Genomic DNA, 13,984 nt, shown 5'->3' on the forward strand with positions numbered 1-13,984 from the left:
CTTAGCTACAAAACATTTGAAAGTAAAACATATAGTCTCCAAATCATCCCCTAGGGCTGCGTAAAGACACACACACACACACACACACACACACACACACACACACACACCTCACAATTATTTCTTAATCATAATATGATATTACATTGAGCGAGAATACACAGAGGCCATTGATACTACTTATTCCAAAGAGTTTTACTTTTATTCTTTCATTAAACATATTTTCAGAACATATACTATACCCCAGGTATTGTGCTAGACATTTAGCTCCTAACTTCTCAATGAGGCAAAAGGGAGCTTACGGCAGAGAGGTTAAATATAGTTTTTAGGTAAAAGGCCAATCGGGAGTTACTTCCCATGTAACTGAAACACCTTTTATTGAAGGATCACAAAATAATTTACAATTTTTAATAGTGAGTAAAGTTTTAGCATTTCATCAATTATGATGAAGCAGTGGCCTAAGGAATCTTAACTTCGTGACTAGAAGCTTATGATAAGACCACTACAGATGGTACACTGCAGTTAATGTGAATAATGGTAGAATATCGACAGGGCTCAAGAGCTTTTCATTGCAATTGCACAATGGAACATCTTTCAGTCATTTAAAATGATGTTATTTGTCAAGTGTTTGTTTCACAACTTTTATTATTTGCAAAGCTAAAAGAATAGTACAGTGAAGATCCATTTACCCTTGACCTAGTAAATTGTTGTCCTGTTGCCATATTTGCTTTATGTGCCTGCTTACATTTAAACAATCCTGCAATGCCCTAATGAGCTAACAATACACTAAACTTTCTAGGGAACTGTTTCCCTAGGTCTTTTGTTTGTTTGTTTTTCACTGGAGAAAGTTTTTAGATTGCAAATTTATTGTTAGTGTTGCATGCCATGGTTTTGCTCACTGCTCTTACATAGGCTGTGACTAAGAATGGAAAAGCTGACAGTAATGAGAATAGAGACAGCAGAAAAGGTGGATGGCGCCTATGAGTATAAGGAGGTTCTGTTAGGACTAGTGGATAGACGGATGGCCAAATGGTTAAGTAAAGACCCTCCTACCACTACATCCTGGTATTTACCTACAATATCAGTGATGTGTAACAACCTGAAGAAGTTCTAAAGAACACGTAGAGAATATGTGTCCTGAATATTAAGGATAAAAATAGTGAAAACAGATCTGTTAATTTCCTGGCGGTCTAGTTGCTGCTGTCCTCTGGTGCTTAGCATATTGGGACACGGTCAATAGCACCCTGCTTTCCATGTCGGCCCGAGGAGCAATGTAGTATGTCAGACAGATGGAAGTTGTGCACATCTCTGAAGTACCCCCAATGACCCTCAAATCACAGAAATGTCAAAAATGAAGTTGAATGAAACCTTGCATGTGGTATACTAAGGTGTATGGGTATTTAATAGCTGTTCCTGTTCCGCTGTGTGGCTCATTCTTCTCTCACTATCACGCACTCTCATGCTTCCCCATGTTGGGCTCCTTCTCTCCTCCAGAATCACCCTTCTGCTTCCCCCTTTCCTCTTCTTTGGGTTGCCTCTTGGTGCCAGCTAACTGCGATTCCCTAACCCATACCTCAAACCACATTTAAAAATATAAAAACTCAAAACAGGTTCACATCATGAGATGGATTATAAAATGCAAAAAGTCTAGGGTTGTGAGAGTCTCTGGAGTTGGAGAACCTTGGAAGGTTGTGAGGCGACATAACACAATGATTTAAGAATGTTTTCAGAACTCCAGATGATAAATGAACTGTACTGGGTGTTTACTGCTGCTCCAGGAATGGAGCAAAGCTGTGGGTAATCCACCAGGGCAATAAGCTGACTACATTTTGGCTTGAAATACACTGTATATTTTTCTTCCTTTCGATTTTCATCTTAACTAATTAAATCTTTCTGTCTTAAAAGAGCATTAACATGTCTACTTTGAAAAAAAATATATATGTATATATACACACACACACATATATATACACATATATATGTGTATATATACATACCAACTTAAAGAAGAGCTAGCTCATCCAGATATAAGCTACATAGAAAAGAAAAGCCAAGGTGGTATTTAAAGCCAGGTGACAGATACCCAGGAAGTGGGCGGGATGTGTGTTTGCGTAATTGCAGGCTGGCCTCACTGAGACAGTACAGATAAAAAGAGTCATTTTGTGAACTTATTTTGCAAGTTCAAAATCTATTTCAGTTTGACTGGCTAGGAAAAACAGGGTGATTTCATGAACTTAACATGGCAGATGCAGCATTAGGCTGGGAGACAGATATAGAGCAGCAAAATGAAGGGTGCTAACTTGATCCTGAGAGTCACAACGTAGTCAGTGCTGGTGCTTTGCCGCCCAGCAGAGCAGGGGCTCCCAACAGGAGCCATGAGAAGGGCCTGGAGGAATAAGCCTGGATGTTCAAAAGACAATCCCTCTGGATTTGTAAATGAGAAAGTCACATCAGAAGTAAAAATATGAAACATCATTGTTGGGAAAAGATTTAGGCAAACTCGTTGGGGGTGTCTCTTATGAAAAAAAAATCCTAAAACAGGCAATCTTTTCTTCTTTGCCACTTGACAGAAAGATGGGCAAGCAGGGACCATGCCCTTAGCCCTACACCTCAGCCTCCCTCCCCACAGCCCCCGTCTTTGAGCACTTTTCTTGGAATTTTCTAAGTTTTTCTCTGGTGTGGGGACCAGCTGTGGGTCCATCCTATACCCCAGGAGCTCTGGTACTCATATGCTCCCAGCCATCCTGGAAGATGGTGGCCAGGCTTGCTTCTAAGGACGCAGTGGTGAGCAGATGGCACCCACTGGCCAGCATGGAGTTTCGTGTATGGAGTCCCATGACACTAGTCACCAGAATATTGCTCGAATGCTCATTTCAAGTGACTCAAATTGTTTTTATGGACAGAGGTCCCTTTCAAAAAATATTTGCTCAGGGCCACAATCCCTAGGGAAAGCCCTGGTGGTAGGGGTGGGTGAACATCGGAATTAAAGTTGAGTCAGCACGTCCGAATAGAAAGCAGTCAAGAACATTTTTTGAAAAAACATAAGAATCTACCTTGCTTGTATACATATCTATGTATATACATACATGATAGCTTCTTTTTTGGTCTTGATCTCCTGTTAAAATCTTATTTATGTGCCATAAATTTGATTTCCAGGGTCATAATATCTTTTAAATCTTCCTTTTAAAAATTTTCACCAAAACACCTGTTTCCCCAAAACTGGGTATTTTGGGGCAAAGGGGAGACTGAGAAACAGTGATTTAAACAAACAGGACTTCTGTAGCAGAACTCAACTTTGAACATACTGACAAGAACCATGAAAAAGGAAAAGGGGATGTACCCACTCTCAGCCTCATGAACCAAGGACCCCTTTTCACAGCACCTTATGGGACTAGATGGGAAAATGCTGCTTTAAAAGAATAAATGCAGGAACACACACACACACACACACAGAGGATTTCTTTCCATTTAAGTTCTTGGGAGGGGAAAAAAAAAGCAATGGGTTTGTCCCTTGGCAGTCTTATTTTTGTGAACACAGAACCAGAAAAGCAAGTTCAGTTCCTTCGGCCCTGACACCCGGGCATCTCCCTGTAAGCAGGTGAGGATATTTCCAGGGAAGATTCTATGACATATTTCAGGTTTGGTTCCTTCAGAGGGTTTTGCATATCTGACAGGTCTCTGTTTCCAATCCCAGGATACACTCAAGAGAGAGTTATCCCTGTGATACCCTTGGTGCACAAGACAAGCCAATCCACCCGAGATGAGGAATACTTTAATCACTACATTTTGAGCTTCTAGGTGGGATGAATACAAATGCTCTTCTTCCTCATAAAGTGTACGATGAAAATAGCAAACTGGGGACAGAAACTTGTTAAATGCAGAATGATTAAACATTTTAAAAATATTAAATAAATTCAAATGGACTACTTTATATTATTATAAAATATGTATCTGGGGAAAAACTGTCTCAGTACATCTTGTTTTCTACTTTTCAATGCTCTGCTTCCTGGCAGCAGGCATCTCATTTTCTCCTAGAATTTCTTTTATATGTATATACATTTATATGTATATAATATGTATAATTTTATATATATATATATATATATATATATATATATATATATATATATATATATATATAATTTCTCTGTGCATGTCCAAAAATATTATCATCCAGATGAGCCAATCCCTCCACTTATAATATGTAGCTTGGCATATAATCTGATCAACACAGCTAACATCACAAGCACTCATGGACATGTAAATAAGTCTAAAAGCCCTGAATATGGAACATTTCAAGTCACATTTTCTTTTTAAATGGAGCAATTATAAAGGATCGATCATGACATATACTTGACTCAGCCGAATATTTCCCTGGAAGGAACCTGTTGATTTGCTGTGGTACTGTGTTCGTGGCCACAAATTAGAATCCTGATGGCCTAACAGTGGTTCTCACGTGTGGTCTCCAGACCAGCAGCATCAACATCACCTGGAACCTTGTTAAAAAAGCAGATTCTTGGCCCCCAGCCCAGAGCTGCTAAGTCACAAACTGTTGGATGGGACCCAAAAGGAATGAAGTAAAACAAAATGGCTATATCTACAGAGGAACATGCAACCGTGAATTAAGATGCTTCAGGAAAAGGCAGCATCTGTGAATTTTAAAAATAAAGCTAGATTATATCATTTGATAAGCTAAAACGTAGACTGAGATATAAATCCTTGTTTCACTCCCTCTCTTGACTTTGTGACCTGAGACTAACAGCCACTGAGTCAATGGAAACACTTCAAGTCGTACACTCGTCCACCTGCTAGAGCCATGTTATGTTGCTTCTCAGATTCGGGAAAAATGACAGAAACTCTTTTCTGCCTCCTCCCCAGATTCAGAGAAAACTATATAAATCATGCTGAACCCCAAAAATGCATTCCCACAATGTCTATGGTGGGTGGTTCTTGCAAAATTGTCAGGCAGGCTAATGGATGTGACACAGAGCCAGTAAGTTATAAAGGGTGCTTTTCCCTCACTCCCAACAGCCTTGCAGTCATGCACAAAGACCAGCTAAGTTGGGGTGAGTGGCTCTAACTGTGTCACTGCAGAGGCAGCAGCTAGAGAAGGTTTTATTCTGAAAGGTGCTTCCTCTCCCTCACCCCCAACTCTTGCCTTTTCCCATCATGCTCACTCAATAAGACCAGCAAAAGTTAATGCTCTTTGAAGTACTTGGGAACCAATTCCGGCATTTGTAATTTCAAAAAGTGCTCTGACACTTTTTTCGCCTCACCATGAAGGACCCTTATCTATGAGCCAGCAAATTGCAAATAAAAACACATCTTAAAGTAAGAACATTCTTGAATGCCATGGTTATTTCACAACTAGTCTACAAGTCGTGTTTTCTCTACTTCAGTTGGCTCAACTGTTAAATGGAGACGCCCTCAGCTAAGCACACTTGGTGTCTAGGTGACCACATTCTCTCTATTTGCGATAGAATTGGAAGGAGGATTTTGAAGAGTCCAAGAGAAAGCAACTTGAGAGTAAGGTATTATTCCCCCAAAACACTCACGATTGAAAACTGATAGAGCGAGAGGGAGAAGGAAGCCGAGCTGTTAACAAACACAAAGGGACAGCACAACTTGAAAATGAAAGCTGCTCAAGTTTGCTGCCAGGGCAGCGGCGGATGCTACATAAGACAGTTGTTCCTGGAGCCATCTGCATCTCCACAGGCGTCATCTGTCTGTGCACCCATAAACATGCGATTCCCCCTCCTCAAAGGAGCGGCTAAATCACATTCCAAGCCCTAGGTAGCTTACCCAATCCAGCATCCATATGAACGACAGAAGGAAAACAATTAGCCAAAAGCATTGGCTCTGCTGATAAATGGCCTCGAATGGCATGACAAATCATGATCTGCCACACACTGCTTCTGCATTTTTATTTTATGAGTCTTCTGGTATCAGTCCATTATTTTTGGCTGTAATTGGGATGTTGTACACAGTGTGATTATTGATGTCCTCAGTAATTACAGTATTGCGTTTGCACCACTTGCAAATTGTAAATATTATTTCTGATCCTCAGAACACTGCGAGGAAATGATACTGGCATGACTTCTCTGGAGACTTTCACTCTTTAAATAGAGCTGGCTTCGACGGCACGAGGATCAGCTCTGGAAGTCAAAACCATTCGCTAGGCAGTGGGACAACCCAGCTGCTCGCAGGGACAGGTCTGCAGCCCACCAAGGGTAACTGCACCCAGGTGTCTTTGAAAGCAGGGGGAATGCTGACGTTTCCTTTTGCCAAATCATATAAATGCACATATAAATGGCCCTGTTGAAGGGCCAAAGACTTAGAAATATTCACCTCTTTTAATTTCATTTTCCTATGCTCTACTAGGATGCAATATGAAAGAAATAATAGAAGATGCAACCGTGAATTCATAAATATTGATGTTCACCACAGTGCTGGTGAAATAATGGACAAATTTAAGCAACCTGTGGTCACAATCAGGGGTTGCTATATCCATCTGATAAAAGACTGTGGATAAACATTTTTTTTGACAAGATAATATTATGACATGAAAAAATGTTCAGTGAGATTAAGTAGAAAAGTCAGGAATACTTAACAACACTATCTGAATTTCATGGTGCAAAATTGATATGTACCTAAGGGGAAAAAAAAGACTGAAAGAAATAAACCAAAGTACACTTATGACTAAGTCAGAATGATATGATTTAAATTATAAAAATTCTTCATTTTACATTTTAGTATTTCCCCAATTTTCTACAATAAGTATGTTAGTCTTAATATTCAAAAATAACATGAGTACTTTCATTTAAGACTGCTTTCGACATACCAAGCAAACCTGAATGATAACTAAAATTATACCGCTGGCTCTATCACCTGCCTTTCCTTTGAGCTGACCCCTGAGAGCCCCTCGGCCATGGTACTTCATGGACACCCCACTTCTATATGAGGCACTCACCTGGGAAGGAGTCGTCACACTGATTTCTGGAACAAAGTTGTCCTCAAAGAAACTGATGATGTTCTCCTGCTGCAGTTCCTTTGTTGGGGTGACTTTAGGCAGAGGTGGGACAGGGGGCCCTTTCCTTGTCTACCAAGCATTAAACACAAACAAACAGTAGTTAATTGAACAAAAGATGACATGTCACCTTTTTGCAGAAATGTCAAGTGAACAAAGCTGGATGACACACTGAACACTGACCAAAATTCCTGTGTGTAGATAAAAATAAGCCCAGTGATTCAGGTCAAGAATGCTGTCTGCTGGGTGGCTCTGAGCACTGACAGACACTGGTCCAATGAGAAAAATTCAGACTCTGAGTGCCCATTCATCTCAACAGAAAGGCTACACACAGGGTCGTGGGGCCAGGTGCCTGTGCCTCAAAAGTTAAACTGAAGCAATACCTTCTCTGAAGCAAACTGAAAATGATTTCTCACTTCAGCAATAAATCAGAATTTTTAAATTAACATCAGATAAGATCAGGCACGTTCAAGGTGGTATGGCCGTGGGTAGTGAGCACATAATACGATATACAGATGATGTATTATAGAAATGTCCACTGGAACCCCTATGTAATTTTACTAACTATTGTCACTCCAATAAATTTAATTAAAGAAAATATTTTTTTTTTTTTAAAAAGAGGGCAGGCTCTGCCAAAAAAAGTAAGTAAATAAAAATAACATCAAGCAAGCTTTCCACTGGAATCAGTGAGACCACCTATAGGCAGCATACATTTCATTTTCCACCCCAGTATTTTCAAAAGAAAGAACTTGAAGGGTCTGTCTGTTACACGTATCTTCCTCTGACTGCCGTTAGTTTCAGCCACACGCATGGAAGCTTGGACTGAACTGGGCCTCCAGGTTTCTTACAGGAACTTCATTTTCACCCAAAGGTGGGAAGATTAGGGTGGCAATTCCGCTCTATATTTACCTTTCCCTGGCCCTTACTGTTTCTTTCAATCATTTGTTTCCTACACTTTTGTTGAGTGTCTGTCTGTTTATGTGCGATATAGGACAGGTGATAACAAAAAAATGTAAAATGGAGAAACACGTAACAGCTTTTCTTGGCCACACTTGCCTAAGTGTTACTTAAAGTGCAATGGGAGGGAGGTTTCGTGGAGAATTAGGATTAAATGGAGCCTTGAAGGAAAGGAGGGGAGGAGAGTGGGCGAGCCTGAGGAAGCTGAGGTTGTAGAACAAGGTCTCACTCACGCATAGGGTGTGCGAGAAAATAAAAATCCAAGTCACGCAATGACTTAATTCCTTAGTGACAATCACAAGGCCTAAAGCTTCACACCTCAAAGTCTCCCCAACCGGAACTCCTCTCAATGCTCAGCACTGTGGGACTCTCATGGTGGGGTCATCTCCCACCTGGTCTTCCAGTCGCCCCAATGTAGGTGATCTCTTCCTACCTGCGAAGGTGACCGCGGCCGTACTGGTGCGGGAGAGGCAGGCGCCAGCGTATGATTGGGACTGGCTGTGGGGCTTGGGATGGGGGACGCCTCCTCCGGCGGTGACGGTGTCTTTGCCATGCGGAGAGGACCCGAATCACTAGATGAACACATGAGATTTAAGATAGGGGCCTTCTAAGGGGCAGTACTTACTTATCAGGGGTCCTCCATCCCAGAGAAATCCTGAGGCCTAACAGGAAGGGGTCTGTTATCTACACCCCTTCCACGTTAATTCTGGTCATTAACAGTGATGTGGTAATTAGTACCATTCACTGACTGACCACTGTGTGCCAGACCCTGTTCATATATTATCTGTAATTGTCACAATATGATTACAGAGGGCTTAGAAATCCCTAAATTGACTTCATGATTTGCTGGGTCTGAATTCAGGCCTTAGTAAAGCAACCCTCTCTTCTTTCCACTGTGCCAAACATGCTCTGCAAGACTCTTCCAAACACAAGCTGAATTAAACGAACTAATTTCACTTTTGATTTACAGGGAAATCTTATTCTGTCACAATCTATAGAAAAACCTACCCAGAAAATTATAAATTTCATGTCAAAAGGCATCCATTAGGATAATGTTAATTAAGATTTTGTAGGAATCCTTTTAGATAACATTTGAAAATTAATTCATTAACTGTTTCTCTTTCTATACCACACAGAACAATGATTCAACTCAAGTATCTTGAAATGTGCAAACAAATTAAGTGAGGGATGAGAGTCAGAAATATTTACTGAGAACCCACCACATCCCTGACACAGGGCCAAATGCTTGTGACCAGCGCAAATGCAATGATTAAGAAGGCACTCGGGACACACCGTGCTCTCTAAGAGTTTCAAAGGTCTATAGATTGAGGGAACAAGGATCTGTACCCCAAATAAATGAGCATGTACACGGCAGCATGGTCTGGAAAGGAATGGGTCCTGTAGAGAAAACACAGACACACCCTGTGACTGGGCTCTGCGCCAGCGACCATGGCCTCTGCCGGCAGCAGAGCCCCATGTACGCTTATAGAGACAGGTCCTACAAAGCTCACTCACCACCTCGTTCTGAGGAGGAACATTGGGGGAAAAAATGAAAGGAACATTTGCTAAGTGACCGTGGCCTCATCCTCTTCATTGTATCTGATTCTACACAGATTCATTTGTCCCTTTCACCCCTCTGTAAGAGAGCAAGCCTTAATTTTTTTTATGTATTTCATTTCTAAAACACCCAAACATTATTATAATTCTTTCTTCATTCCTAGCTGTATTGGAAAGAGTAGCTCTACCCTTTTCATGTATTCTTTTAGTCAATGTTCTTTCCCTTAGAATGAAAAGATGCACTCCATGCTCAGTTAGTACTGCACACATAGAAGACTACGAATGCAGTTAATGCAAAGAGCAAAGGATAACAACCTTAGCTACCTCCCTCTCCAGGGAGACCCACACAGTGACGTACGGAGATGCTGGCGCATGCGTAGGAGTGCACGTGTTTTTGTAAATGTGTGTGTATGAGTGTATACACTAATGTTAAAATTGCAAATACAGACTGTCATGACTGCATATTACTTTAAAGTCATTTAGTTCGATAGCATCATTTTTTTTCTTTTTTTTAATTGATTAAAGAAAATGAGATCTTTAACCAGAGAGGCTACTGGACTTACTCAAGAAAGGCAAAGCATGTTAACTGCAGAGTCACGAAACTGAAAGCTGGGTCTTTGGACTTCCAGCCCAAGGCTCCCTAGCCTGCATACATAATGCCTGAGAAAGCTGGAAGAAGAGGGATTCCAAAATCACAGGAGAAAGCAGCTGTGAAGCCAAATCATGGTAATGCAAACGATTCATCTACAGATCACTGGGCCTTCAGTGTAACTGGCTGGCAAACTCAAAATACCCACATGCAATAAAAGCAAAACTATACAGTGTTTGCGAGGTGGAGTTAGGAGGTAAGATGATAGCAATGTCTACTTCCTCTTTCCTTTCCCCAAAATGGATTCATTAAAAACGTCATCACCAATGATCAGTATCAGGACTAACTGTTGTGAGTTTGGGGAATTCCTTTCTTTTCCAAAGAAAGTAACAAGTGCACAACTAGAAATTACCTGTTAAAAATTTATACCATTGCTCTTAGGTCCCACGGAAAGCAGATAGGCAGACAGTTAATTCTATTGTGATAATGACAAAAGCCCATGGTGGGTAAATCCATAGAAAGATAAATGTAGATGCACAGAACTAAGGCTGGTGTCAGCCTCTACATGGAAATGCTCCTTTGTTTCAGATTTTCATAGGAAGAGTAAAATACTACAGACTGGTACAGACTTCACAAATCGCCACAAGCACTGCATCAAAGGTGAACAGACATGAACTTGGCTCTGATGAACATGGCCCTACCTGGGAGCTCCTTGAATGGTGAAGGCCTTGTCAGCGTGCTGGTCACCCAGTTTCGTCATCACTTCAAACAATTTGTGGCAAAGCTAATGGGACAGAGGCAACTTGTCTATTAGCTGCAAGTCATTCTGGTGCTTATGCAGGTCATTGTCCCCCACCCCCAGGGAACTGTTTATTGAAAAGCTAAGAATCTTATAATAGTATGGATGGTCTCTGCATATGGTCCAATTTAAAATTCATGTCAAAACTGAAAAGCCACAAACACAAATAAAGTAAAAAAGTGTACAATACATTCATTAACCAGAGTACAGAGCAGAAAACAAAAACTATTGCTTACCTTCATTCTACTAGAGATAAAGTTATCCAACCACCCTAAGAAAATACCACACAGCTGTTTATTGACAACACAGCTGTTGATTATCTGAACATTTGGAGACCAATTTTTCCTCAACCTAAAGTGCCACTTGAAATTCCAACTTTAGAAACTGACTAAAAAAAAAGAAAAAAACGAAAAAAACTGTGAGACTGTGACAATGAAAAAAATGATTTCAGAAGAAAAATAAAAGCAGCCAATGATTCACGACAGCATTTTTGTAAACCTAAAAACTGATATCTTTGCAAGTTATAGAGAACTATGTGGTCACAAAAAATTGTAGAAATATTACTGAGAGTAAGTATACACTATTATAAAAAACATGTAAATGAGCATGTTTTGCATAAGGCTATGCCATTTCATTTGCTTCCAGAACAGATGTTTATTCACTTTATATTCCTTAAGTAAAAATAATCGTCATTACTCACCACCGCAATTTCCTTATGAAATTTGGCCTCAAGGCTAGAGACATTTTTGAAAGTATTGACATAAAATCCAACTCGTCTATCATGTTGGAGATACAAAGAGGAAAGAATAGAAGTCCAGTTAGCAAAACTGTATTTTTAATGGCAATTAAATATATTAAAAACACATTTCATTTATGTAATTTTGAGTAAAATTGGGTTAAATAGATCCAGAGATGAAAGAATAATTGAGTGATAAAGCCATTCAACAATAAGACTTGCCTTTTCTACACTTAATCTGTACCTGAAATTTCTACCATGTTCCACTCAATCTATTTTTTTAATTTATAAGACTAGTTTATTTGGATTTCCTTCATATTTTTTTTTCAGCTTTACTGAAGTATATTTGACAAATAAAATCACTCAAATATTTAAAGTGAACATCATGGTGACTTGGTACATATATACATTGTGAAAGGATTCCCTCATCTGGTTAATCAACACCTCCATCACCTCACATTATTATTATTATTGTTGTTGTTATTATTATTATTATTATTATTATTTTGGTGAAAACTTTTAAGTTTTAGATTTTTAGAAAATTGCAATTATATAACACATTGTAATCAACTATAGTCACCCCTTTTACATTAGATCCTTAAACTTTATTCATCTTATAGCTGAAAGTTGGTACCCTTTTACTCACCTCTCCCTATTTCTCTCACCTCCAGCCCCCGGCAATCACTTTTCTACTTTCTGTTTCCATGAGTTTGCCTTTTATTTTTTTGAGATTTCACATATAAGTGATACCACACAGGACCCCCTCACACCTGTCAGAATGGCCATTCTCAAAAAGACAAGAAATAATAAGTGTTGTTGAGGATGTGGAGAAAAGGGGACCCTCATGCATTTTTGGTGAGATTGTAAATTGGTGCAGCCACTGTGGAAAACAGTATGGAGGTTCCTCAAAAAATTAAAACTAGAACTATCTTATGAGCCAGCAATCCAGGATCTCGAAGAGATATATACACCCCTATGTTCATTGCAGCTTTATTCACAATTCAAGTTATGGCAAGAACCCAAGTATTCATCTCCATCAATGGATGAATGGATAAAGAAGATGTGATAGACAGACAGGTAGATAGAATAATGTGTGTGTGTGTGTGTGTGTGTGTGTGTGTGTGTGTACAGATTATTCATCCATGAGAAAAAAGGAAATCCTGCCATATGCAACAAGATGGATGGAGCTTGAGGACATTATGCTAAGTGAGATACACCAGAGAAAGACAAATGTTTCACTGTTCTATATCTACAGCGATCACATGTCCCTCATTCCACGTTTTCTTCTTTAATTGATTGAGATTATATGCATAACCATCCAGATGTTTGTGTATTTTTGTGAACATATACACACACACAAACATACACATAAATATACATATACACAAACATATATCCATAAAGAAAATCCTGGCACAGTGTGTTTGGGAAATATAAGTACTACTCCCGGTCAGACTAGAAGCCTGGAAGATGAGAGCCTGGTGAGATAGACCTCTGCTCTGGAACAGACCACGAAATACAGTGTGTATTTGTAGCCCCACCATGTTTGAAATAAGGGAAAAGAGAGGGCCTGGACCTGCATTTGAGAAAAGGAAGGCAGCAGTTGGATGGGCGAGGACAGATTGCAGATGCCTGGACAACCCTGTGCAGAGGGACCCAACTCATTACATTGTTTGCAGAGAAGTTTCCTGGGCACTTAAAGTGGCAGCCCAAGACCCCTCTCCTAGGACCCCGGACAGTAATTTATTAGAACGTTCCTTATTCAATTACTCAACAAAGGGCCTATCCAACTCTGGGTGCATGCCTAGTGGTGGGCTAAGGTGGCTCCAGGAACCAACAATCCCGTTAGTGGAGGCTGATTAGTCCTATTTACATTGGTTAAGAGAAAGAAGCAGATTTCAAGATAGCATATAAATGTTAAAGTTATCACAAAAGGCCATACATGACTAAATGTCCAAAATGAATAGGTCTGACGGAGAGAGCCAAAGGAGCTGAGAGCTGAAGGGAGTAATGAGCCCTGTGCCAGCTGCAAACATCTGTTTGAGAAGACAAACTTAGGCTGCCCTGAAGAACAGGTCAGATTTAAACAGAAGGGGAGTGCAGATGGGGGAAGAGTAGTTGAAATTGATTAGTGAGTATTGTTTTATTTTCATTCATTTTTCACTATGATAACCAAACCCTAAAGAAGATCTATGAATGAAAACTGTGCCCAGTTTTGTTTTTAAAATAACTTTCTCGAATGTAAATGCTGTGTGAAAGGTACACACAACAGAAGGCTTTGACATTCACGGCCACACTGCTCCCTCCAGGGCTGAGCCT

At 40.0% G+C, this 13,984-nt stretch overlaps 1 protein-coding gene across 1 annotated transcript in view; it reads right to left on the minus strand.

Annotated features, from left to right (window-relative positions):
• Nucleotides 1-13,984, minus strand: part of AMPH (amphiphysin) — a 237,470-nt gene that overhangs the window by 46,710 nt on the left and 176,776 nt on the right. The window contains exons 8-11 of the mRNA XM_081080325.1: nt 11,630-11,705; nt 10,832-10,914; nt 8,418-8,556; nt 6,971-7,099 (exon numbers count right to left, since the gene is read on the minus strand). Of these exons, the coding sequence (XP_080936451.1) occupies nt 6,971-7,099; nt 8,418-8,556; nt 10,832-10,914; nt 11,630-11,705 (427 nt within the window). The remainder of the gene's footprint in view (nt 1-6,970; nt 7,100-8,417; nt 8,557-10,831; nt 10,915-11,629; nt 11,706-13,984) is intronic.

This window comes from Rhinolophus hipposideros (assembly GCF_964194185.1).
Source record: "Rhinolophus hipposideros genome assembly, chromosome: 18".
Classification (NCBI taxonomy): domain Eukaryota; kingdom Metazoa; phylum Chordata; class Mammalia; order Chiroptera; family Rhinolophidae; genus Rhinolophus; species Rhinolophus hipposideros.